Source organism: Rana temporaria, chromosome 2 (genome assembly GCF_905171775.1).
Source record: "Rana temporaria chromosome 2, aRanTem1.1, whole genome shotgun sequence".
NCBI classification, from domain to species: Eukaryota; Metazoa; Chordata; class Amphibia; order Anura; family Ranidae; genus Rana; species Rana temporaria.
The window spans coordinates 450,466,738-450,493,833 of NC_053490.1; the positions used below are offsets into that span (position 1 = coordinate 450,466,738).

General features: G+C 42.1%; 1 protein-coding gene across 2 annotated transcripts; it reads left to right on the plus strand.

Moving 5' to 3' along the window:
• Window positions 1-638: 638 nt before the first annotated feature.
• TMEM248 (transmembrane protein 248) lies at window positions 639-27,096 on the plus strand. 2 transcript variants are annotated; one of them, XM_040338499.1, is made up of 7 exons: window positions 639-801; window positions 13,091-13,267; window positions 15,467-15,752; window positions 18,436-18,586; window positions 18,678-18,861; window positions 23,124-23,267; window positions 25,117-27,096. In XM_040338499.1, the coding sequence occupies exons 2-7, from the start codon at window positions 13,106-13,108 to the stop codon at window positions 25,135-25,137; spliced, it is 948 nt and encodes a 315-aa protein (XP_040194433.1). In that variant the 5' UTR covers window positions 639-801; window positions 13,091-13,105; the 3' UTR covers window positions 25,138-27,096. The 2 variants fall into 2 exon arrangements, with proteins under 2 accessions (XP_040194433.1, XP_040194432.1); XM_040338498.1 differs by lacking the exon at window positions 639-801 and having other exon boundaries at window positions 13,028-13,267.

The window sequence follows — 27,096 nt, forward strand, 5'->3', positions numbered from 1 at the left end:
CACCAGTACCGCCTCATCAGCGCATATCAGTGAAGGAGAAAAATTACTTATTTACAAAATTTACTGACAGAAAGTAAGACATTTTTTTGTTTCAAAATGTTTGCCTTTTTATTTAATTTTTTTAGCTAAAAATAAAAAACCCAGGAGGGATTTGATTAATTACCACCAAAAGAAAGCTCTATTTGTGTGAAAAAAATAAATAAAAAAACATTCATTTGGGTACAGTGTTGTATATCTGCGCAATTGTCATACAAAGTGTGACAGCGCTAAAAGCTGAAAGTTGACTTGGGCAGGAAGGGGGTGAAAGTGCCCAGTAGGCGATTGGTTAAAGTGTATTTTTTTCCCAAAAAAATTGTGTTTGCAAGACCACTGCGCAAATATAGTTTGACATAAAATATTGCAACGACCGCCATTTTTATTCTCTAGGGTCTCTCCTAACAAAAAATGTATATAATGTTGGGGGTTCTAAGTAATTTTCTAGTAAAAAATACTTATTTTAACAGACCTGGTCTTCAAGTGGTAAAAATAATTTTACATGTGAGACGTGAACAGCTATGTGTGAGTGTACACAGCTCTGACAATAAAGTTGTTTTAAAGAAAAAAAGGAAAAGCAATGTGTGAGTGACAGTCTGGGCTGCCCCCGGAAGTAGACGTCGTCCAGGAAGTGGAGGGTAAGAGGAGAGGACTGAACATAAACCTCCGCCTGTGACTGGGAGCCCAGGCATGACAGAGCCCCGGGGACCACCGGCCGCCTGAGAGCGGGACCCGGGAAGAGGCGGAGAGCGGGGGACACCCGGACAGGTGAGAGGGAGACGGCTTCATCCTCGATAGGCGGCTGAGGAGGACATTGCTGCTCTGCTCACCAATATATATTTATACTGGGGGGAAGCTATGTAGGAGGATTTCTTGTTGCCTCCACCAACTCAGAAGAGCAGAACTAAACACTCACTCCATGGCACTGTCTATGATAAAATATTATTTTGTTCTATAAATAAGCTACCGGTTTTCACTTTCTTCCACTTTACCTGCTTCTCAGAGCTGCTGATCCCCCAACTGGCTCTTTTCAGTCACTTCTGCCTACACAGAAGCTCTTTCCAGTGAGTGGGCGACCAGCTGCGAGTGAGATCTGCTGCAGGTGTCAATGTATTCCAAGCACAGATCACAATCGCAGTGCGTGTGTCTGCATCGGATGGCATGGTCCCACATTACACCATCCAGGTCCAGTGCGTTTTTGACAAGTAGTGCATGCATTACGTTTAGTGCAATTTCAGGACATTCACACTAGTGCGATGCGGGAACCAGCGCTATTCCAGCGCCGGTTCCCACATTGCTCCTCCACCGCAAGCAGTTCACATTGCCCTCATTGCGAACCGCTGCGGGTGTCATTAACTCCCCAGTTTAGTTCGCAGATCGCAGTGCGACCTATGAACTCGCACAGGAATCAGATCGTATAGGTGATGATTTTACAGAACATGCAATAAGTGCCAGTTCACACTGCTGCGAATTCTATTGCGAATTTAATCCGTTGCGATTGCTCAAATTCGCAAGTCAATTTACTAACATAGTTTTACATGAGTGCCGTTCACATCAACGCGTTGCGAATCTAAGCTGTGTTTAACCACTTGCTTACTGGGCAAGTATACCCCCTTCCTGCCCAGGCAAAATTTCACCTTCCGGCACTGCGTCCCTTTAACTGACAATTGCGCAGTCGTGCGACGTTGCTCCCAAACAAAATTGACGTCCTTTTTTTTTTCTTCCCACAAATAGAATTTTCTTTTGGTGGTATTTGATCACCTCTGCGGCCTTTAGTTTTTGTGCTATAAACAAAAAAAGAGCGCCACTTTTAAAAAAACAAAAACACTTTTTTTTTACTTTTTGCTACAATAAATATCCCATTAAAAAAAAAAACTTTTTTTTTTTCTCAGTTTAGGCTGATACGTATTCTTCTACCTATTTTTAGTAAACAAATCGCAATAAGCGTATAGTGACTGGTTTGCGCAAAAGTTATAGCTCCTACAAAATAGGGGACATAATTATAATTATTTTTTTTTTTTTTATTTTTTTTACTAATAATGGTGGCGATCTGCGACTTTTATTGGGACTGCGACAATTGCGGACGCATCGGACACTTTTGACACATTTTTGGGACCATTCACATTTATACAACGAAACAGTGCTATAAATATGCACTGATTACTGTATAAATGTGACTGGCAGTGAAGGGGTTAACACTAGGGGGCGAGGGGTTAACTGTGTAACCTGGGAGTGATTCTTACTGTGTGGGGGGAGGGGACTGACTGGGGGAGGTGACCGATCTGTGTCCCTATGTACAAGGGACACAGCATCGGTCTCCTCTCCCTGACAGGACGTGGAGCTCTGTGTTTACACACAGAGCTCCACGTCCCTGCTTAGTTACTGGGCAATCGTGGGTGCCCAGCGCCCATCGCGGCCGCCGGGCACGCGCATTGTGTTCCCAGTAACACGACAGGTGCGCCCCCTAGCGGCTGTGAAAGACAATGACGTTATATGACGTCCTGTCAGAACAATAGGACTAGTCAGTTGACGGCGGCCGGTAGTGTAGTGGTTAAAAAGGTTCTGTGCGAGTTTGATCTATGTGCGATGCAAAATCAGCTCTATAGACTGGCATTCCCTGAAATCGTGGCCGCAAAATCGCGCTAAATTGGCGCGGTTTTGAAGTCGCAGTAGTGTGAAAAGACCCGTTCCACACTGATGCGCTGTGAATTTGGTCAGTTTTTTTTGTCCATTCTGGGGTGAAATTTACTATGATTTTATGTTCTAGCCAATGGAATCGTAGTGTAAAAAAAAAGCGTTAACTTCCTGTGTACAGCTTGTTTTTTTGTGGAGAATTGTGTGGTGAAATTCGCACATATGTGACCATCTATGATTCTATGCGATTCCAGAACGATTTACATTAATGTCTATGGAGTCTAAATTTGCAACCCTTTTTTTATCGCATCACATTCGGTATGAACTGGCATCAGTGTGAACCGGGCCTAAAGGTTGAAGAAGTGCCGCGGATTCTGGATCGTTTTTATTACCTGCCCCTCCATAGTACATTGCGGCTGGTCCACAAGTAGGTAAAGGAAACATTTGGGGTTACTAAAAAACATACTACTTTAAAGTGTAAGTAAACCCTACTATTGTTTTCAGTCAAGGAAGCTGCCATCTTGGCCTCTGTTTAATCTGCAACTGCCATAATGCTGCACATGTGATCCATTATGACACCGGTCATTGGATGGTTTGACAGTTTGGTTGAGAGCACAACCAATGTGACCGCTAGCATTTCCGGCATTCCGGGAATGTTAACTGTTTTTTGAAACTTTAAAATAGAAAGGTTTACTTCTGCTTTAAGCTTGGGAACTGAGCTATTACATGATTTCTGAGCACTCAGTTCTTGGTCAGCTCTGAGAAGAGACGGCTTTCTGCTATGCGCCGGGCTGGGAAGGGGGCAGGCACAGCTGGCTCTGGCTTTGGCTCCCAGCTGCGCACTGGGGCCAGCTGTCAATCGGTCAGCTGGGTGGATCACAACAATATTGTTGGGATCCTTCCAGAGCCTGGAGTGACTATCGACTGATTCTGGATTACAGGAGAGCACAACTGACCCACAAAAAAGCTTTGGCCATACTTCTTTAAAGCGGAGGTCCACACAAAAAGTAAACCTCCACTTTTCGGAAACCCCCCCCCCCCCCCCATTGTCACATTTGCACCTTTCAGGGGGGAGAGGGTGCCGATACCTGTATAATACAGGTATTTGCACTTCTGGGAATAGAGTCCCGCGGAGTAACACCCCCTGCTGTCTTCTGGGAAACACACTGGTCCCAGGGGACAGCAGGGACCAGTAAGGGCGCGGCTCGTGCATGCGCAGTAGGGAACCGGGCAGTGAAGCCACAACGCTTTACTTCCTGATTCCCTCACTGAGGATGGCGGCGGGGGCAGCTGAGACACGAGCGATTGCTCGGCTGCTGACATCGCGGGCACGCTGGACAGGTAAGTGTCCATTTATTAAAAGTCAGCAGCTGCCGTATTTGTAGACTTGTCCTGTCACTAGGCAGAACAGGGAAAAAGGACATCACTTGTCCTGTCACTAGGCAGAACAGGGAAAAATGCCTTGTTTACACAGGCATCCATCCCCCTATTCTGCCGCTCCGTGACACCATTGCGGACATCAAGTCCACGGGACCTGCGGTCATAGTCACGGAGCTTGCGGCAGGGGTGCGCGCCCGCAATGCCGTGTCTTAAATGGTACGTCCAAATGCCCAGCCATGCCACTCTGCCAACGTAAATAGTTGTGTAGCGATCAGCAAGCGGTTAATGAAAAAAAAAAAAAGCTAAACCTGGCCCAATATTTTTTGTATAATGTGAAAGATGTTACGCCGAGAAATGTGAGAAAATCATGTTCTTTATTCTAAGCAAAAAAATCGTAATTCTGATATTTTTATTTTATCCAGAATCGTGCAGCTCTAGCTTGTACATACACACTTCAATTGTATAGTGTATGTCCAGCTTGAGGCCTCATTCACAGGGGAACTTAGTGTGAGCTGCAGCAAGTATTCCTGTGTCTTGATTTACAGGAGAGTTGAAGTTGCTCAGCCTGTACTAGGCAATGACGGCTGCAGCTGTCCACTAGTGTTCAGATGTAATTGCACAAGGAGTGATTAATTGTGGTTGGGGACCGTTGATCACCCCTGGACATAAGCAGCTTGCAGCTGTCCTTTCATATGTGCACTTTTGTCCCAATACTAGTGAATAGCTGCTGTAGCTCCCAGCCTGTCATTGCTTTGTACAGGCTGAGCGGTCTCCACTTTATATCCACCTATGAATTCAGCCACAGGAATACTCTGGATTATTGCTGCAGCTGGCACTGAAATGCCATGTAAATGAAGCATTGGTCCTTAAATGCAGCACGTGGTCAGTGGGGAAGGGATGAGGCATTTTAGGCCCCATCAGGGATGTTGGGAAAGGTTGCAAGTATTAGATCGATGAGGGAGCTCCAAGAACAGAAGAGGATTGACAGGATGATGATGATGGTGCTACCTGGAAAATGGATACTGGGGAAACGTTCGTGCCATAGACAGCAAAAGTTGGAGGATATGTGGGCCAACACAATAGCAGGATTGCCGGTATGTTTGGGGTGTGTTGTTTCTGCGGCTAACCCAATGTTAACTCCGGTCCATTTATTGTGTTCATTTAGAATACCAATTAAAATATTTAACAACTGGTAATACCTGTTTATAAAATGTCATCTTGTCTACAAACTAGGGCATTATATTTGGCAACACTCTGAATCCTATTCATTGACAATATTATTATATAATTGTAGCATTACACAGTTATTGTACTGAGAGTTGGCTGGCAATAACCAGAGTAGAGGGTACATTGTTTTACTAACAAAACATCACCAGCTTCTGCAAGCTTTGAAGCGTATGGTAACCCAAAAAAGGAAAAAATATATGGATCCTGCACCTTTTAATTTAGGCATGTTCTATGAGACAGTGCTTGTGCTGTGTCAGTTGGACCCCTGTAACACCTAAATAACTTGGCATACCCTGCCAGTTTCTCCTCTCTGTAAACTGACCACGGTAATTATGGCTGCTGAGCCCTGACACCGTGGTCGGTTTACGTGTCTCTCCTATCTGCTCTTGTGTTCCCCCCTCTCTCCCTGATTGTTGTCTCCTGTGTCAGGGCCTGCCCCCTCCCTCCCTCGCTGCTGCTGCAATATATGTCTTACTTTTATATATTCTGCACGGTCTTTTAAGTGTGTGTAATAAAAAATAAATACATTTTATATATATAAAAAAACGCTGCATATACCTTATTTGCGAGAGACATGCTAGACCTCTCCTCCTCCCGACTGATGTCAGTGGGGGTACCTTGGCCCCTCCCACTGCATCTGTCAGAAGGGGAAAGGAGAGATGTGGCACGTTACGTGATTGCTGATTAGCACTCACATAAAAATTATATATATATATATATATATATATTTATCATATTTTTTTCTAAGTATAGATAAAACACTCTGTGCTGGCCAATCTCTTGTAGTCATTCCCCTAATATGCTCTAGTACAAATAATGTGGCTAGTGCCTTTCTATAACCACAAGACTCTGCCAAGGCTTATACAAAAGAGGTTAAAGTGATTGTAAACCTCTCCTTTGTAGAACAAGCCATTCAGTTTGAACTAGAAATGAAAGGCAAAACATTTGTGTATAGATATAAAACGTGATTGTAGCCGCATTGGTGCAATTGTGACAGAGAAAATGGAGTACTCCCCTTTTTTTCTTTTTTTTTTTCACCAACATAAAAAAAAAAAAGCACTGACAGTACTCCTATTTTCTCTGTATAGATATAGCTAACATTATAAATACCAGTACACACTGCAAGTTTATCGTTCAATTGTTGAACCAAAAAAACCTGACAGATCGTCATACCAACACAAACATTGGTGCGTGATCTCACCTGCTGTGCTTTTGTATTATGACAGGGTGTAGCTCCAAGTGCTGATCAGATACTGGTTCTCCAGCATGTATTTTTGAGAAAAAGCCCAATTGCATGTTTTTTGCACCCCTTTATTTTTTGCTATCTAAAATGTGAAAGATGATGTTGCGCCAAGTAAATAGATACCTAACATGTTATGCTCTAAAATTGAGCATGCTCATGTAATGGTGGCAAGTTACGGTACTTTATCTCCATAGGCTACGCTTTAAACACCTTGCATATTCGTGCGTGACTTGCTATGCATTCGCTTCTGCGCGTGAGCACGGAGGGATGGGAGAATGTAAACATCCCTTGAAATAGAAATAAGGCTGACCGGTCCTCTTTATGGAGAGATCTGGGTTATCTTTGCTTTTAGAGCAAAAAATAAATTGTTTACTTCCAACCTGGACCAGAAGTAATGTCATGGCATCGCTCCGGTCCTCCAAGGCCATAGACGCAATCAAAGAGTATCTACTCTTTAATCGCCTCTGGGACTAGCCGGCCGCACCGTCAGATCGTTTCTCAGTAGAGCTGGTGGAAACGGTAAGCCCGAGAAAGGCCATGAGCTGCTCACAACTTTTTCTTGAGTAAGCCAGCTGCCTGCTATAAAAAATAAACATTACTGGGTTATGGCTGAAATCCTCCGGTAAACCACTTCAAAGCCGCAAGTTATATATACACGTATTGTAGTTAATCGTGCATTCATGTGTCATACACTTCTGCTTAGCACTTTTAGTGTGTGTGTGTTTGTGTGTGTGTAATATATATTTATGGAATACGTTTAATTTTCCATTCAGCTGTAGGATTTGCAGATCTTCCGTTCAAGTGGGAAGTTGCAATGTAAAAGCACATTGTGGCATTCAATCTATCTTGGATCTAAAGCTTTGTTCTTGCTTCACCGTGCTTAACTGTACATACACATAAAACCAATTGTTCTCACCTCTATGCTGTATAATGAACACACCCTCCCCTGCCTCCTGAGTATACCTGAGTCCCATTTTTAGCTGCATGTTTGGCTGCTATTCTCACATTTGGATGTCTGCTAATTGGTTTAACCCCTCTTACAGCCAGGCCTGTACATCGTAGGCACCTAGGGTTACACATACTCTCGGTGGAACTGTTTTGCAGATTGGTTTAACCCGCTTCCATCGGTGGACTTGGCAAGGGTTGTGCAGCCAGGTGGACGAGAGGCAGATGAGCAGACATGTGTCTGCTTTTCTCCCCTTCTTACTGACCTGGAAGTGACATGTAAAACAAACATGTTATACTTGCCTCCACTGCGCAGTTCGTTTTGCACACAGTGGCCCCGATACTAGTCTTCTGGGGTCCCTCAGCAGCTGTCTCGGCTCCTCCCATGCAACCACTCCACACAGATATGCGAGCGAGCTTGCAAAGTGTGGAGCTGTTGTGGGCACCCTCCTGTGATACAGCGACGGCCATAGCCGCCGCTGTATCACTCGGCCCTGCCCCCTGGCGCACCGCTTCATTGGATGCGATTGACAGCGGCGCCAGCCAATGGCTGCACTGCTTTCAATCCATCCACTGCAGCCAATCAACGGCCAGGCTTCGACTCAAGGAGGATGATGGGGGCAAGCGTGGGACTTTCGAAAAGTCAGGTAAGTAGAAAAATAAAAATAAATACCTTTTACAACCCCTTTTAAGAGAATGTGTCGCTAAAATATCAGGGAATTGGACCCTGTGTGATTGAAAAAAAAAAGTGCTTATTGCCCCCACATTCCTGATATGTGCCTGCTGTACCATGTACTTGTACCCTGATCTCTTTGTATTGCATCCTTTGTATGAAATCCCTGGTGTTCCTGAAAGTCCCACTGCTTTCCTTTTTAATAAACTGACAACACTGACAGGACAGGAGAGCACACTATGGTCAGTTCTCTAGCTATGCCGGGAACTCTGTTTTCTCTCCTCCAATGATCTGCCTTGTCCTGACACGCCCCCGCTGCACAGCTTGTCACTGGGAAGCTCTGTGAACGGCGAGTCGGCGCTATACTGCGCCTGCGCATCGCCGTTCGGCTCCTTTCGCCAATCGTGACGCGGCTTACGCGATGGGGGGGGAGCTGTTTTTTGTCAAAACGTCAATCACCAGCATGTGAGGAACGCCCACTCCCGCAGGACTCGCATCCCCGAAGCCACAGGTGAATAGCTGTACGAAGGTATGTACAGCATCAAAAAAACATAACGGGCATAATCGTATTGTAATGTGGGGGGCCAGTGTAATTAGAGAAAGTGGTTTTTAGGGTGAACCTCCCCTTTAAGTCGCACTCCAAGGTCAGTGGAGCTTTTGGAGTCATACAAGTGTGAATGGAGCCTAAATAAGGTTCTGGTCATTGACGCCCAATCTGGGACACCCGATTAGAATTTCATGGATTTGATGTGGTTGGAAATGTATGGAGCCAAGAATGAAAATTCTTTGCCTGCACTGACTTGCTTTACCTAACATTTATTTGTGAACATGTTAAAAAGAATTGCAGAATTGCATCCATAAAATAACCACTATCCATAGTGGTGTAAGAGAACTTTAAGCCACATGCTTCAGTACTCTCACAAGTGGGGAGTACTTCATTAGAGTAACAAATAGATTGTTGTCCAGCCTTTTTCAACCAGGGTGCCTTGGCAAAATGCTAAAAATTGCCCACACTTGTCAGCAACCTGGCAGGTGGATCTCGCCTGCATTTTTTTTTGTTGCACCAAGCCACGGGTTTTAATTTGTGCAGCATTACAACCTTGGCCACCGTGCGAGCCAGCTGCTGGGATTCTATTAAATCGGGGATATGCAATTAGCAGACCTCCAGCTGTTGCAAAACTACAAGTCCCATCATGCCTCTAAGAGTCATGCTTGTGGCTGTCAGTCTTGCAATGTCTCATGGGACTTGTCGTTCTGCAACAGCTGGAGGTCCGCTAATTGCATATCCCTGTATTAAATGATGATGTCATAAATTGATAAGCAAGACCTTGACCTCTTTAGGATGTCCTTGTTTGCCCTTCTCCATCCACACTGGGGTCACATTAGCTGAATGAGGGGAAATGCAGGAGAGGAGACACGCTGGAATATTAATCGGTACCAGTGTGTAAAATAAATCCTCTCTAATGTTGGGTCTCCGCCATGTGCTGATGTCACTGCATTATGTAAAAACTATTAGTTTCTTTTACATTTTGGAATGGGGTGCCTTGATTTGTGCATACATTTTTAAAGGGTGCCTTCACTGGGAAAAAAATTGCCATAAACTGCCATAGACTATTGTGTAGAAGGAAAGTTCTCAAATGATTTACTGTTCTTTCCTTTCAAAAATTGGCATGGCAGCATTGTTAGAAGCACAGGTACTGACATGGATGAACTTGCCTTCTAAAAATGCGAGTTGTTGACTTGTTAGTCTAAATCTCTCCTGAGCATGGTTCAGGTCTTCCTATTGGTAGTTGTAGCTTCATTTGCTTCACATAATGCTTTGTGTTCATTTACTGTAGCTCAGAATCTAGATCTCAGCAGTGACAGACGCTGTTTCTCTGACAGGTTTCCTTGAACCATGTAATTGTGAAAAACGGCACAGGTTGCAAATGTCCATTTAGTAGATTGTTTCACTTTGAAAATTGATTCCGATTTAATGAGGTTTTCCAACATCTTGGGGTTTGTGCCTTTCTAATTTTCCATATTCTGACACATGCCCTTCATTTCTGTGCTTGGTTGATGATCCTTTGTTCCAATGAGAATAAAGTATGGCAGGTCGTTATTTTACCGTGAACAATAAGAAGTATCTAGATCTAAGTTTGTAAAATAAGTTTTATATCTTTTCAGCGATTATGTATTTTAACATGAGAAACCATTTTGATTGGCAGTGCTAGGCTTTGTTTAAACAGTACACATTCTTAACTGAATAGGAGAATAACCATACTTGACAAAAACAAAGAGTAGTATTGTTTTCCAACAAGTTACTTTTGGCACTCGGAAAATCCCACCATCGCTCCCCCCCCCTTTTTTTTTTTTCTCAAACAAACCATTATATACTTTATGTATGTAATACTTTCATATCTATAATACTTTAGATATATGCTTTATGTATGCAATAATATGTTTTAAAAAATTGTTAATGCATGGCCAAGCATTCTTGAGCACTATGGGGTGTGTTTTTTTTTTTTTCCCCCCCCCCACCCTCAATGTGGCACTGTTTTGGGACATCCCAATGGTCAAGCATAAGAAGGAGCTATATTCGTCAATGAACGTAGGAGAACTTGATTTTTGTTACTTATTGTAAAATCCCTTTCTCCAAGTTGATTGGCGGACACAACACTGACCACTTCTCTGTTCTACTTGTACTGCTTTTGTTACAAACTGAGCTGCTTCTGGCAGAGAGGATTTAGACCAGGGATATGCAATTAGCGGACCTCCAGATGTTGCAGAACTACAAATCCCATGAGGCATAGCAAGACTCTGACAGCCACAAGCATGACACCCAGAGGCATGATGGGACGTGTAGTTTTGCAACAGCTGGGGGTCCACCAATTGCATATCCCTGATTTAGACTATCGGCTAGGACTGCCCATAGGCGATCCCCCCCCCCCCCGTAGGTGGCGATATAACCCAATAGTCAAGCATAAGGAGCTGTGTCCGTTGAACTCGGAGAAAGGAATTTTACAGCAAGTAACTAACAAATCCGTTCTTGCCAGTGTAATTACTGTTATAGTATTTTTTTTTTTTTTTTGCTGTGAATTGGTGAAAAACAAGTTAATAGTGGTATTACCTGTACTATGAAATTAAAACAAAAGTAGAAAGGGAGATGATCCTTTTTATGTGTTTGCTAACTTTAAAAAAAAATCCCTGAATTACATTTTTACCAATATCAAAGGAATTTGGTATTTGTTGCAAAATGAGAGGTTATGTGAGGGGCTTATGACATTTGTGTGTACACAGCGCTCAGAATATTAATTTCTGAGAATTTTTTTCTCGCATGCATCAGACTGCTCATATGCTAGCCAGATCTATGGACATAGACCAGGAAAGGGACATGTGGCAGAAACGTAAGCAAATTAGTACTTGGCAGAACAGTGTGTACTGTAGCTTATGATTGTTATCAAAAAGGTACTGAGCAAGTCAGAGTATATTCAGTCCATTGTCCTATTTAGTGTTTAGGATTGTGGTTAAAAAATAGATTGTGTGTGTGTGTGTGTATGTATGTGTGTGTGTGTGTATATATATATATATATATATATATATATATATATATATATATATATATAAATATATAAATAAACCGTCCTCGTTCTTCTGTGTGACAGGGGCACTAATCGTCTGTTCCCTGATATAGGGAACGACGATCAGTGACGTCACGCCTGCAGTAAGAATCACTCCCTTAGGGCACACTTAGCGCCACCTAGTGGTTAACCCCTTCACTGTCATTGTCATTTTCACAGTAATCAGTGCATTTTTATAGCACTTTTCTCTGTGAAAATGACAATGGTGTCAATAGTGTCCGATGTGTCCGCCATAATGTCGCAGTCATGAGAAAAATCGCTGATTGCCGCCATTAGTAGTAGTAAAAAAAAAAATTATAAATATGCCTTAAAACGATCCCCTATTTTGTAAACGCTATACATTTTGCGCAAACTAATCGATAAATGCTTATTGTGTTTTTTTGGTATATAAAAAAAAAAAAAAAAAGGTAGAAGAATACATATCGGCCTAAACTGAGGGGGGAAATTTTTTTTTATTATCTTTTTTTGGGGATATTTATTATAGCAAAAAAAAGAATATTGCATTTTTTTTTTTCAAAATTGTCGCTCTATACCACCAAAAGAAAGCTTTATTTGTGGGGAAAAAAGGGCGCCAATTTTGTTTGGGAGCCACGTTGCACGATCGCGCGATTGTCAGTTAAAGCGACGCAGTGCCGAATCGCAAAAAAGGGCAAGGTCCTTAACCTGCATATTGGTCCGGGTCTCAAGTGGTTAAAAAGATATAGGGTTGACAATCTGGAAATCCAGAGGTAACTGATTTAGCTGGTGTGTGTGTGTGTGTGTACACACTGCAGCACCATGCCATTCAGTCACTACATTCCAGGCCAGTGTTTTGCCAATCACCAAATTGGGCAGAGAAGCCAAGATTAGCTTCACACTAGGGTGTTTTTCGGGCGTTATTCAAGCGTTTTTCAGGCACTTTGGCGTAAAAAAAAAAAGCCCGTAAAGAGCCTGTAAGAAGCCTCATCTGCAATCCCAATGTGAAAGCCCGAGAGCTTTCAGAGCCCTTTCACACTGCCAGCGCCCAAAAAATGCCGCTAAGACCCCAACGTTTTAGTTTTTTTTTGCAGTGCCTTAGTGTGAAAGGGCAAGGCGTTTTTACAGCACTTTCAATTCATTTCAATGGAGAGGGGCGTATTTGGAGCGGTTTTTTTTTCAGCGCCCAAAAGCTGCTCCAAAGGTGCTTGTTTTAATAGCGCTATTTTTTTATGCTAAAACGCTGTAAAAACGCTTCAGTGTGAAATGGGTCTAACTGCAATGGTCAAACGTGGCTGAACAAAATAATAAATTGGTTATCTGTATACAAATATGCATTTCATGGCCGTATTTAGCTTTTCGTCTTTTTTTTTTTTCCAGGGCACTCACACCACGATGTTGCTGAATCTACATCCCCTGGAGAACCTCAAGTCCTGCATCAGCAGCCGACCCCCTCTGGTGGTGTTTATGGTCAGTGTCAGTGGCATGGCCATAGCTTTTCTGACTCTTGGCTACTTCTTCAAAATGAAAGAGATCAAATCGCCTGAAATGACAGAGGTATGGATGTCCAGGTGCAAGAACTTGTTTTGGTGTATTACAGACCACTGCAGCTGTTATTTTCATTAAAGTATATGTACAGAAAAAAAATTAAAGTTTTAGATCTAGAAGACAGTTGTCAGGTTTTTATTGGTGTCTGCGTCCCTGTCAGGAGGACACGGACACCTTTTTTTATTTTTTGTCCTGGTGATGACCACTTTTAATGAGACAGATTGTGGTAGAAATTCCAAGAATATTGGCAGTGAGGAAGTAAATCTTCAACTGTCTAGGAGGAAAATGGGGTGGGTGGTATTTGATCCCCTGCTGATTTTTGTACATTTGCCCACTGACAAAAAAAATGATCAGTCTATTTTAATGGTAGGTTTATTTTAACGGTGAGACAGAATAACAAAAATTCAAATATCCAGAAAAATGCATTTCAAAAAAGTTATAAACGGATTTGCATTTTAATGAGGTGAAATAAGTATTTGACCCCTTCGCAAAACATGACTTGGTACTTTGTGGCAAAACCCTTGTTGGCAATCAGAGGTCAGACATTTCTTGTAGTTGGCCACCAGGTTTGCACATATCTCAGGAGGGATTTTGTCCCACTCCTCTTTGCAGATCTTTTTCAAGTCATTAAGGTAACTGGAAAATTCAGCTCCCTCCACATATTTTCTATGGGATTAAGGTCTGGAGACTGGCTAGGCCACTCCAGGACCTTACTGTGCTTATCTTGGACCACTCCTTTGTTGCCTTGGCTATGTGTTTTGGGTTATTGTCATGCTGGAATACCCATTAACAAACCATGTTCAATGCCCTGGCTAAGGGAAGGAGGTTCTCACCCAAGATTTGACAGTACATGGCCGTGTCCATCGTCCCTTTGATGCAGTGAAGTTGTCCTGTCACCATAGCAGAAAAACACCCCCAAAGCATAATGTTTCCACCTCCATGTTTGACGGTGGGGGTGGTGTTTTTGGGGTCATAGACAGCATTGCTCCTCCTCCTCCAAACACTGTGAGTTGATGCCAAAGCGCTTGATTTTGGTCTCCTTTGACCACAACACTTTCCCCCAGTTCACCTCTGAATCCTTCAGATGTTCAGTAACAACTTCAGACAGGCCTGTACATGTGCTCTTTTGAGCAGGGAGACCTTGTGGGCTCTGCAGGATTTCTGTCCTTCACTGCGTAGTGTGTTACCAATTGTTTTCTTGATGTCTATGGTCCCAGCTGCCTTGAGATCATTGAAAAGATTCTCCTGTGTAGTTCTGGGCTGATTTTTCACCATTCTCATCATTGAAACTCCATGAGGTGAGATCTTGCATGGAGCCCTAGAAGACCGTGGGAGATCGACAGTTGTTTTGTGTTTCTTCCATTTGCGAATAATCGCACCATTTTTTTTTCTTCACCGAGTGACACCAACCCTAGTGACGCCACTGCAGTGGGGGAGATGTGGATATTACAGTGGGGGGGGGGGGAAGATGTGGATATTACAGTGGGGGTGGGGAGATGTGGATATTACAGTGGGGGAGAATTTTTATTTTTATTATTTTTTTGCCGATCCGAAAAATTATCCGATGCGTGACTCCTGATCCGAGGAACGATCCGAACCGTGAGTTTTTTGATCCGTTGCACCCCTAATAGGAGATGACAGATCGTGGTTCCTAGGCACTCACGATATCTCTTTCTCTGCACAGAACTGGGATGTGTGTTATACACACACACGTCCCTGTTCTGCCTCTCGTGCCTGCGTTCGTGGCCAGCGGTCATCGATCGCTGGCCATAAGCATCGACACACCTGCTGTGCAGCATGCACCTGCTTAAAGGGGCCAACGTACAGCTACGACGGCTGGTGGGATCCTGACGCAGTATGATGGCGGCTGATCGTCAAGCGGTTAAACAATAAACTCAGTTTTATAAGATTTTTACAATAAAGCTTAACTCCAGGTTCCTGTGCCATATTTGTGTTTGTTTTTTAGTTTGGTCCGCCATGTTATCACCACTCTGACACTTACATAGCTAAAGTCAGAAGTTCTGCATCAACTAAAAATATTCTGAAACCATTTTTTTGCTTTGTTGTCACCATTGCCAGCAAGTTTGTCTTAACCGTTGGTGTTCTGATTAATTTATTGAACTAAAAAGCCATGCTCTGAACAGTATTGTATGTGGTGGTAATCGATCATGTTTACATAACAATTTTTTATTTTATTTTTTACTGCAGGACTGGAATACCTTTCTCTTGAGGTTTAATAATCTGGACTTTTGTATATCTGAAAATGAAACCTTAAAGCATATTCTTAATGATACCAGCCCACCAGATAGTACAGTCACCACTGGCCAGGCTAGGTCATCCACACAGACCCCCCAGGCATTGGAAGACACCGGCCCTATAAATATCTCTGTAGCCATTACCCTGACGTTGGATCCCCTGAAACCTTTTGGAGGCTACTCTCGTAACATCACGCATCTCAGTTCTACCGTTTTTGGTCATCAAATTGGACTTTCAGGTATCCATAAAGTTGTGACTTGTTTAAAAGATTTCTAGGCTGCAGGAATACTTATATAATATGAATTGCCCATACGTGACTTATTAAAGTGCATCATTTTTAATTATTTTATTTTGATCACCTTCCCAATAATATGCAAATTTTTAAGTGGATGTTCTCAGGTTTGACCTATGTGCTAGTAGAAAGCACCTAAAACATTTAAAAAGTAATGTTACATTAAACCGTGGAATGTGGCCTGTTTTTCTTTACTTTCTATTGATGTGTTGGAGGGTTAGTTGAGCATATACAGTACAAATCATGAATTGGCTGTTATAGAAGGTGATCACGGGCCAGGATCTATTACCTTGGTGGCCCTTTGGTATTTGCAGTGGGGCCCTCGGAGCCTGCCTCGGCTCTCTGGGGAATCTTCCCTCTCCTTGGTTGAGACAGCAGTGGGAGCCATTGGCTCCCGCTGCTGTCAATCCCAGCCAGTGAGTCAATGAGGAGAGAGAAGGCAGGTCCAAGCAGCAGCTCTGTGTGCGAATGGACATGCAGACCAGTGGCTGAAGAGCGAACCTGCTTTTGTGCCCACTAGTAAGTTGCTTGGAGGGAGAGGCCAGGAGCGCCATTGAGAGACGTCAGAAGAGGAGGATCAGGGCTGCTCTGTACCAAACCACCGCACAGAGCAGGTAAGTATACACAAAAATTCCTTTCATATCAGTCTAACTCTCAGTAGTATGCATTCTCTTCTACCCATGCTTAATTTTTGTTAGGATCTGGGATAAGCAATCCATAGAGATTAGATAGCAGTCTGAAAAAACGCAACATTTTAAAACTTTCATATAAACTTGTATATCCTTCTCTTTTTTTTTTTTTTTTTTTTTTTTTCATTCGACCTGTGGGGTTAACAAAAAAAATCAAACACATTGTTCTATCCACGTTGCACAGAACCAATGAGATAATCTCCTAGCTGTCAAAATTTCCAAACAGTGCCAGCGTCTAACTGGATGCAGGTGCGGTTTGGCTGACCTTTTTCTATTCTGCTCCTTCAATTATTCAGTCAAGGGATGTTGGGAGGCAGCTGACGGGGTCACCCACTGAGAATTTCAGCTAGTTTATCAGGGCCTGGAATAAATTTGCCCAGTGTATGACCAGCCAGCTAGAAGTCTTCAAAGGTCTTTCTCATTCCATAGGAATTCTCCCCTTTTTTTTTTTATATAGACAATAAAACAAAAACTTAAAATGTACACAAAGGCAAAATGTTGTGTGGTGGGGTGTGTTTTTTTTTTTTTTTGGCTAGCATAGGTAAGGATTAGACCCGGTTCACACTGGGGCGACACGACAGGCGGCTCAGCCGCCTGACGTGTCGCGTCCCATTCAATGCTATGGAACCGTTCTAAAAGGAGCGATGCAAGTCGCTCCGACTTGGAAAAGGGTTCCTGTACGACTTCGGGAGCTGCTCAGGGCGACCTGCATTGACTTCTATACAGAAGTCGTTTTGCAAATCGCCTCTGAAGTCGTCCTCAGGACGGGACGACTTGCAGAGTCGCCCCCGAAGTCGTGCCCCTGCTGTGTGAACTGACTCTTAGAAACTAGGTCAGGTATTTCTGTCCTGCAAGCAGCATCTTTCGGGCGGTGTATACACTACTCCTCCACTACCCCTGCCATTTGAAATCGGTGGGCACCGCTCCTGAAGCGCCTGCAAAGCTCTTCGGCAGCGTCGCTTTGCGGGCACTTTTAACCCTTTATTCAGCTGCTAGCTGGGGTTAAAAGCGTCGTTTTAACAGTGGTAAAGACGTGAAGGGAAAATTCTTCAGCAGGACGCAGCAAAAATATCCTGATGGGGGGGGGGGGGGCTTACCCTTTCCTACTATTAAACACTTAAAAAAATATATATATAGGTTTTGGCTTCAGGGCAGAACTTCAACCTGTTTCCTTGCCATCTGACTTATTTCAAAACATATCCCAAAAACAAAAGGGGTTATTTCTCGCCTCAGGACCATGGGTGGAACCATACAAATCATTGCTTTTACATCCATGATTTTCTTTCACTGCACTGATGAAACAACTGTGTTCAGTTTGTGATAAATGGCTCCATAAAATGAGGCGGTTATTGCATTATACACAGGGGATCTGGATGTACCTCTGTCCAATGGGCTGTAAAGAACTTTTAAATCTAAATACACATTTCAAACTGCATCCCTGTGTGAAGAAGGGCGATTTAAAGAAATTGCCATCAGGTTGACTGTTTCACTGCTGGGATTTACAGTGTAAAGTTTGGAGCCATGCTGTATCCCTTTGTGCCTAGGAGCCTTCGAAGCCCGGACCAAAATTGGCAGCACCAATATGCATTACTTAACATCACAATTATTTGCCACCTCTGCTATCTAGCAAAGTGTTAACTTGGCTATCAAAAATATCACATTTATTAAGGTAACCTCCGCACAGTGCATCATGTTGAGTAAAGTTAACATGGAGATGTAGTTTAAATATGGATATTGTACTTGATAAGATTCCAATAACCTCCAAATGATCAGGAATAATTTGAAGGCTTTGGTTTATGTAAAATGTATGTAATTTTAGATTTCTGATGGGTTTTTTTCTGTGAACTTCTCTTTTCTTTTTCTTTTTTTCTTCTTTCATTTAATGGAATTCTGCTTGTATTGCTCTCTGAAGCCTGTCTATTTATATCTCCCTATTGAAGGCAGAGAGTCCCATGAGGAAATGAATATAACGTTCACTCTGCCGGCTGCCTGGAACTCTGATGAATGTATCCTCCACGGGCACTGTGAACAGGTGGTATTTACTACTTGTATGACTGTGACGGCAGTGAGCAGCGTGTTCCCAGTCACTGTGTGAGCAGCTTATTTTTCATTAACGTCATTGTCGCAGTATGCCAACTATAGCCTATTAAAAAGAAGACATTAACATATTGTTTTGTTTCAGGCAACCACCCCACTGCATTCCCGAAACGTACAGCAATGCCACCCTGTGGTACAAAATGTTTACTACTGCTCGAGACTCTAGCACAAAATATGCACAGGACTACAACCCTTTCTGGTGTTATAAGGGAGCAATTGGGAAGGTGTACCATGCATTAAACCCTAAGCTTACAGTTATTGTTCCAGAGGTGAATACACGGCTGATTTTATCCATTTGTTTGGCTATATTATATATTCTTGCACTGTTTTCCTTCTAATAATTAATCAATGACACATAGCTTACAAGCTACATATACTGTACAATTTGTGGACTGATCAGATGTTGCTAGCATTTAGAACTACTTAAAGTGGATGTAAACCCGAATTTATTTTTTTCATGTCACAATGTACAGTATAAGATTTCCTATCCTCTGTGCCCAGTCTTGCCACAAAGAGTTAATCCAGCTCTGAGCAATCCTCTTTTATTGTTCAGTGAAATAAAACGGACTTACAGAGAAAAACCTTAGTCCGTTCTGCCCCCTTGCTGTGAGTGACCGGTTATTTACATATCTCATGCACTAGCCTCCCTCTTTTTCTGAAGTCATGTGGTTACTTTTCTGGATTTTGACTAGATGTTAGTGATCATTGAGACAAGGGGAGTGTAGAGGAGGGCGGGGAGTCTACTGACATCACAACTCCACCACAGAGCTCCAGACAACAGACCCACCCACCGAATCTGCAGTTTTTCAGTTCTTATAACAGACAGAGGAGACATTTGACAGGTAAGGATACATGCAGGAGGCATCTATATCATTATAGATCAGCACTATGGCAGTAGTTTAGAAAGGAGGAGAGTGGCTTTATATCCGCTTTAACCTCTCAAAGGTTTTAACCCCTTTCTGACCAGACCTTTTTTTTTTTTCTATTCAACCCTGTTTTACTTTAACTGGTAATTGCGCAGTCAGGCAACACTGTACAGAAATGAAATTCATGTCCTGTTTTTTTTATTTTTTTTTTCACAAGTAGAGACTTTTTTGTAATAAACCCCCCCCAAAAATTTTTTGAAAAACAATATTTTCTACTTTTTTATCCAATAAACTCAAATTTTGTCAGAAAAACGTATTCTGCTACATGTCCTCGGTAAACAAAATCCTAATAAGCGTATATCAATTTGGTTTGCGCAAAAGTTATAGCATCTAAAAACTGTGGGGTGTGTGTAATAAAATATATATATATATATATATATATATATATATATATATATATATATATATATATATATATATATATATATATATATATATATATATATATATTACACATACATACCTGGAATTGACACAGCTTTTACTTTCTGATTACCACACTGCCATCACATTTCTTGAGGTGCTAAAATGCCAGAGCAGTACAACCCTGGTGTGTGTGTGTCCCCAAATTACCCCTTTTAGGAAAGTAGACAACCCAAGGAGTTATTTTAGAGGCATGTTGAGCCCATGGAAGATTTATTTTTTTTGTCACAAGTTTCTGAAAAAAATATTTTGCTGCTTCTCCTGAGTTATTGGGATACCACATGCGAGACTTTTTGGGTGCCTAGCTGTGTTCGGGTGGCAAACAATCACCACCTTCAGGATTTTAAAGGGCGTAAACTGCTCATTTTACTTCCTTACTACCCATCACAGTTTTGGAGGCCCTAAAATGCCAAGATGGCACAACCCCACCCAAATGACCCCTTTCAGAAAGAAGTCACCCCCAAGGTTTTATATAAGGGCCACGGTGAGTACTTTGTATTTTTTTTTTTCTTTTTGTCTCAAAGTTTTAAAAATGTAAAACCTTTTACAAAAAATTGTGGCAACAAAAGAGTTCTGAAAAATTTCACACATACCCATGACGTGTGTGAGCTATATATTCTTTAAATTACAACTTTGTGTAATAATAAAATAAATAAATCCACAAACTTGTGCCAAAAAATAATATATTTTTTATGGGCTCTGTATGCCTCTCGGCAAATACCTTGGGGCGTCTACTTTCCAAAAAGGGGTCATTTGGGGGCTGTTTGAATTGTCCTGGCATTTTACGCCCAACATTAGCTTATGCCACACATCATCCAACTTACAATAGCGCAGTTATGCAACACTGTATATAGATTAAGTTTTATGGCATTTTTTTTCTACAAATATAGCTTTCTTTTGGTGGTATTTGATCACCACTATTTTTTTTTTTTTTTTTTTTTTTTTGCGCTATAAACAAAAAGGTTAAATATGTGCCTAACCAGTGTTTTTGTGTTTTACTATGTGGTGCTTTGCAGGGAAACAATCTAACACATCCCAGCCTACAGGACGGAGCTATGCATTGTTTACATAAACAGATCTTCGTTCGCTTTCTCCTCGCAGATCAGTGGGTGCGGTGGACATCTATTGGCCGACACCTGCTGATCTGCTTGTGATGTGACTGACTAATCTCAGCACACCCCCCTACTGGGAAGAGCAGAATCCCGTGTATGTATACTGGGGATGGAATTGTGTTGCCGATTTTCAGAAAAGGCCAGCGGAGGGCACCAAAGATAGTATTTTATAAGTGATTTTCATCAATTGACCAAATACTATTTTTATTTTTGTTTAGCTTTCGTCACTGAAAACATGCAGCTGATGAAAACTGACAAATATTTTTTGTCGATTATTTTTTTTATTTGTCGGGTTGCTTCACTTGACATTATCTTCAGATCGAAGCTCAACCCTACAAATGAGTAGATGTAAAAGTAACAATGGTACTTTTTATCTTTCTGTCGTGTCTGGTGTTTTTTGGGCATATGTAGCGCTTCCAGTATCTTCAATTGGTTAATATTTATTCTTGATTAACCACTTCCAGCCCAAGACAATTTTAGTATTTCTTTCCTACATGTAAAAATCATAATTTTTATTGCTAGACAATTACTCGGCACCCCCAAACTAATATATATATATAAATGTTTTTTTTTTTTTTTTTTTTTTTTTTTTTTTTTTTTTTTATAAAAATCCTGAATCAGAGACCCTAGGGAATAAAATGGTGGTCGTTGCAATTTTTTTATGTTTCACGATATTTGTGCAGCAATTTTTTTGGGAGAAAAAAAAACACTTAAGCGGATAGACAGCCACTAAGATGGCTTTTACATGTGAGGGAATCGCCGGCTGAAAAGATATCTGGCTAATGCCTGTAGCTGCAGGCATCATTCAAATATTTTCACTTCAAGTCCCCAACGTCATGACGTCCACCTAAGGAGAAGTGATTAACATATGCAAAAGAGGAAAGATATGGACAGCCGCACTCCAATTTCTTAAAAAGACGTGCCCTTTATTGGGTAAAGGAAAAATGCACTACAGGTATCGGCACACAGTGGGGAAAAACAGCTGACGCGGTTTGCATTGGATATCAATGCTTAGTCATAGCTATGACTAAGCATCCAAGAAATTGGAGTGCGGCTGTCCATATCTTTCCTCTTTTGCATAGCCCGTGCATTGCCTGCACCCATTGGTTTCTTAGTGGACATTGATTGTTCTAGTGTGCTCACCTGGAGCGGCAGCCTTCCTACCTAGAAGTGATTAACATGGTACAATGTATATTTTCTCTCTATTTTTATACATAGATTATCTATCTCTCTATTTATTAACTCATTCACACAGCCCTCAAAATTTCTGCTTGCATTTGGCGATCGGAAAAATGAGGCGTGCGAGTATGGATGCCCCCCAAATGTATAGCCAGTGCCCCCTGCCACACACAGGTTTGCAGTGCAGCAATTTTAATAGGAACTGTACAGTCACCTGGGACTGCTCCTCTCCACCTCCCTTCTGCCGCACATCTAAGGAGTGGGGCAGCGCATGTCTCCAGTCAGTTCTAAGTGGGCGGGCTCAAACCCTCTCGGCTGCCCTAAGTGTGCAGTGCACTGATGTCTGACCCCCCTGCTACAGGAGAATGGTAGCTATAACAGTGTGCTGTCGCTGTCATTGGAAGCAGTACATGTGCTGGAGGCATTGGTATAATGGGGGATTGAACAAGATGAGTGCTGGAGGGGGGGGGGGTTGAGAGCATATATGTGCTGAATTTGGGGGGTGGAATTGGAGGCACAGGTATAATGAATGGGGGAGGTGGAATTATAGGCATGGGTCTGAATCGTACCTACTATGCCTTCAATCCCCCACCCCCCAATCTATCATGCCTATGCCTCCACTTCCACCCCCACCCCCCCATGTATGTATGTATATATGTATGAGGAAGTGCAAAGCATATGTGGCTGAAGTTTAAACAAATGCGGTAACCGTTTTTATTCCTCTTTGATTAGCACCTTTATTGGCCATATAAGTGTATTCAACTGAACGTCAGGACCTTTCAGCATGTTGTCTTCATAGATATTTAAAGTCCTATTGTGACACATCAAAGAACTGTGATTTATTTTGATATTGGACTTATTAAATATATGTTTTTTTTCTTTGTTTTATAGGATGACCGCTCCCTTATTAATCTGCACCTGATGGATACCAGCTACTTCCTGTTTGTAATGGTCATCACTATGTTCTGCTATGCAGTCATCAGAGGTCGACCAAGCAAGATAAGGCAAAACAATGCAGACTTCTGCCAAGAGAAGGTAATTGCCAAATTAAAAATAAAACCTGCATTTTAAAGAGGTTTATGAGGCGGCAAGTCTTAATAGTAGGTGGGTAAAAGTGCCTATGCTTTCTTATGTTTTTGTTGAAGCGTGTCCAAGAGCCCCAGGGCTTTAAGCAGCTGTATGTCCTTGCCACAGCCATTCTTATGTTTTAAAAAAAAAAAAAAAAAACATTTTATAAAGCACAGCAATATGTAGATTGCTCAGATTTGTAGAGCACGTATGATTATCTGTGAAGCTTGAACAAGTTTCCATAAATGGATTAGGCAAGCCCATTAGCTTAGCCCCCAACTCTCGCTATTCAATCGCAAGGTGTGAAAGATGGAAGATGGTTGAGACAGATAGCAGCCACAAGTGTTGATGTGACACAGTATTCTGGGGTATCGGGGGTGGTTTTCAAAAAATTGGATAGATGTCCACTACGCAGTGTAAGGGTCATTATACTTCAACCTCCATTGAGGGACATATGAATTCAGAAATTGTTCAAACCTCCTGTAGGTGGCAGTATCATTTGACACTGGGAAAACACAAAAAGTTGTACACAAGCCCCATATACCCCATCCTCTACTCAGCCCATATACCCCATCCTCTACTTGGCATGCCTACGTATTTGTCCATAGTGGTTGAACCCCTTTTCTTCAGCCCTGCTAAGAAACATTTAGCTATATTGTTTTTGCTGACTGCCTATTTTATTTAATTTTTTTCCCTTTTTCCTTTGTGACTTCAGCCAAGATTCTTGTTGCACTGTCTCTCCCTGCAAAGCAATATGGATGCCGAATACCAGTTTGCCATTAGGACTGCCCGTCTGGCACCCATTATTAATCCCGTCATCCCGGCCCAGGCAGTGCAGGACTGGCCAGTCCATGGGAGACCTCTCCCTGTTGACCCATTGCTTTCCATGCACAGCCTGTTTTTGGGTGGCTGGGCCCAGGGCTTTTTTCCACTCAGAGAAAAGGTGCAGGAGAACCCTTCCTGTGCAGGAGCATGCTGCATAATAGGGTGGGTATTGCCAAAGTGCATAGTTGGAGAGTCTTAAAGGAGCATTGTATAATAAAACCAGGAGTGCACAACACACAAGCACTGGGTTCAGGAGTGTGTGATACACAGGAGGGTATAATGCACAGAATGCAACATTTCTGCCCCCACATCCAAGGCTCACCCCCTGCATTATTCTCTTATAGATCATCTCAGCAGCCACCTCTCAACCCTTCCTCCACAACAGCTATACTCTGTTTCTCAAGGCAGCTGATTCAGCTTTGCTCCCTCACCTGTGCACAAACACCCACTCCCTTCCCTTTAGCTGCTTACCTCTCAGAAGCCGCTGATCTCGGTGTCCCACACAGTCCATTTGCAGCTCTACCTCTCTGCTACTGGACAGCAGTAGCAATGAGATTGTCTGGCAGGGGGAGCGTCTTTATCCATGCACCAGGCTATTTTTAAGCCAGCATGGGATGCCCTTTCTGAAGCCTATAAACATATCCGTGCCATGGCTGCTGTGCTTCTGTGTTTGCCCTAAGTTCTGTGCATAGAGGTTCTGAGGGAGCTACTGGGAGAAGCACACTGTCATGTTAAGCACAGCAGCCGGGCTTCTGTGTTTTACAAGTGACAGTAAATGGTGGTGACAGCGAACCTTGCCAGCCTGGTCCTATATTAAGGTAGTGGCCTGGAGTTGCAGCTCCAATAACCTGACTGTTTCTGAACACCATGTCCTTCAATTGTCCTGAAGATAATGATTTTACATTGGGTAAAGTCCTATATTTTTTATTTTATTTTTTCCGTTTCAAAGTTTACATTTTTAATTTTTTTAACCGTTTTATTTATTTTTCAGGTTGCTCTTTCTGAAGCATAGCCATCCTTCCTGCACCATCAGATATGAACTGGAGTCATTGCCTGTTGACCCCACCAGGAGAATGTGTCATGTGTCCTTCTAGGGGGGAGGGAGGAACACACAACTTCGCAATGTTGGTTTCTTCCAACCAAAGACATTTTAAGTGCCTGTAATTGATTTGTACATATTTATAAATAGGTACATTTAAAGAGGCTTGGTGCAAATGTACTGCATCGCAGGAACTTGTGTTTTACTCCTTGTACCTGTGGACTAGCCATTGTTTTCTCGTGTAGATATGTTTAGTGGCTGTGTATAGTGGGCAGTATGACTTGCCTGATTCATATGTTTAATGAATGAGATCCTGATCTCAAGCAACACTGCACTTATTTGTTTTTCAGTATCTAGAGAAATGATACCTTTGAATTAAAGGATGAAATGTTGTTTCTGCATGGAAAAGGCCTTTATTCTGTTAGCTGTTTGTCTTAAAGCATCATTCTTCCTAGCACACCAGCTTTGGAGAGTCTGTAGATCCATTAATTATTCAAATGTTGGTTTGAATGTGAAATCGTAATCATTACAGAATCAATGGGACCTATTTGCAAAGCATCCATTTTGCATTGTGGTCCTACGGGGAGTATCTTAAAAGTTGACATCATTAAAATAGAGAAGAGACACTTTTAGTGACTGTGGGACCCTGCTACATGTATTGGAGGTGCAATTTTTTGCCATTCAGAAGAATTCGATTTAAATTTTTACTTTAAAAACTCTGGAGATGGCAATTTTCATTCTTTGCAGATCATCTGACCCCCATACCTTTTTCATTGGTTACTTTGGAAAGGGCATACCTGATATAGTAGTATAAAACTGCAGTGGGCAGGAAACCAGTAGCTGTTGCTGCTGTAACAATGCAGTGGCTGCTTCCTACCAAACTTGGCTGTATGTAGCTTGCTTACAGTAACTATTCAGTGTCTTCATTTGAGAAGCAGGTTGCCTGGCGTAGGGCAACCCAGTATTGTGTAAAAGCTTTTGATAAATGCTGTTTGCGCTCTACTAATGTTAACCCTGACTTTAACAAAGGATAAGGCAAAATGCTGTCTGGTTAAGCATTTCTAAACTATCTTTAACGTTTTAAGGTAAACTGTTCCCTTTCTGAATAAGTATCTGCATTTCAGGAGGACTGTAGATTCCCTATAATGCTGGTTTTGCACCCATTTTGTGGAAACTCACAGTAATACATGGGGTATGCATGCCCTGCATTGTGGTGCCATTCATTTTAAATGGCACCATAACCTACATCCTGTGCTTTGTGGTGCAATGCTTTTTCAAATGAGTGCAGGTATGTTTTGAAGCATGTTAACATCCTGATAAAAAATGTCTGCCCTGAGATAATGCACCCCACATGAAAAGGGGCCCTGTGGTTGAATCGAACCAGCAGATTTAATACTCACAGCACTTACTGACTTTAGTGAAAACTTCTTTAGGCCGCGAAATATTAGCTGTGTTGTCTCTGTTCATTTTACAAACTTATGTTTTTTTAGTAAAGTAAACCAAAAAAAAGCAGCAAATAAGCAATTTTTATGTTTGGATAGTGATGTCTACCATTTTGTAGAGATCAGTGATGTAGATATAGTATATTCCAGGGGTTATGCTGCAAAAACACAATAGACATACAGTTCAGCTAAGAGCCGCAGGTGGCAATACCAGTCCCTTCAGCTTTTCCTTCTATTGTTTGTTAATTGCACTTGCTTGACAATGCAGCCATGGAGAGGAGGCCTGGCGCAATTCATGTCCTGTCTTTTATCAGCAATGAACAGTTTTGGGTTCTCTTGAATGAATCCTGGTCATCGCCAATGCCAGCCATGCTAATTTTCATTGATTATTTTATTTTTTTTGTCTCCATTAGTCTTCAGAAACTGTGGCCTCCTGGTTTATGTGGAATGCTGTTTGGTTTTCTGAATAAAGCTATCCCTGGTACTGTGA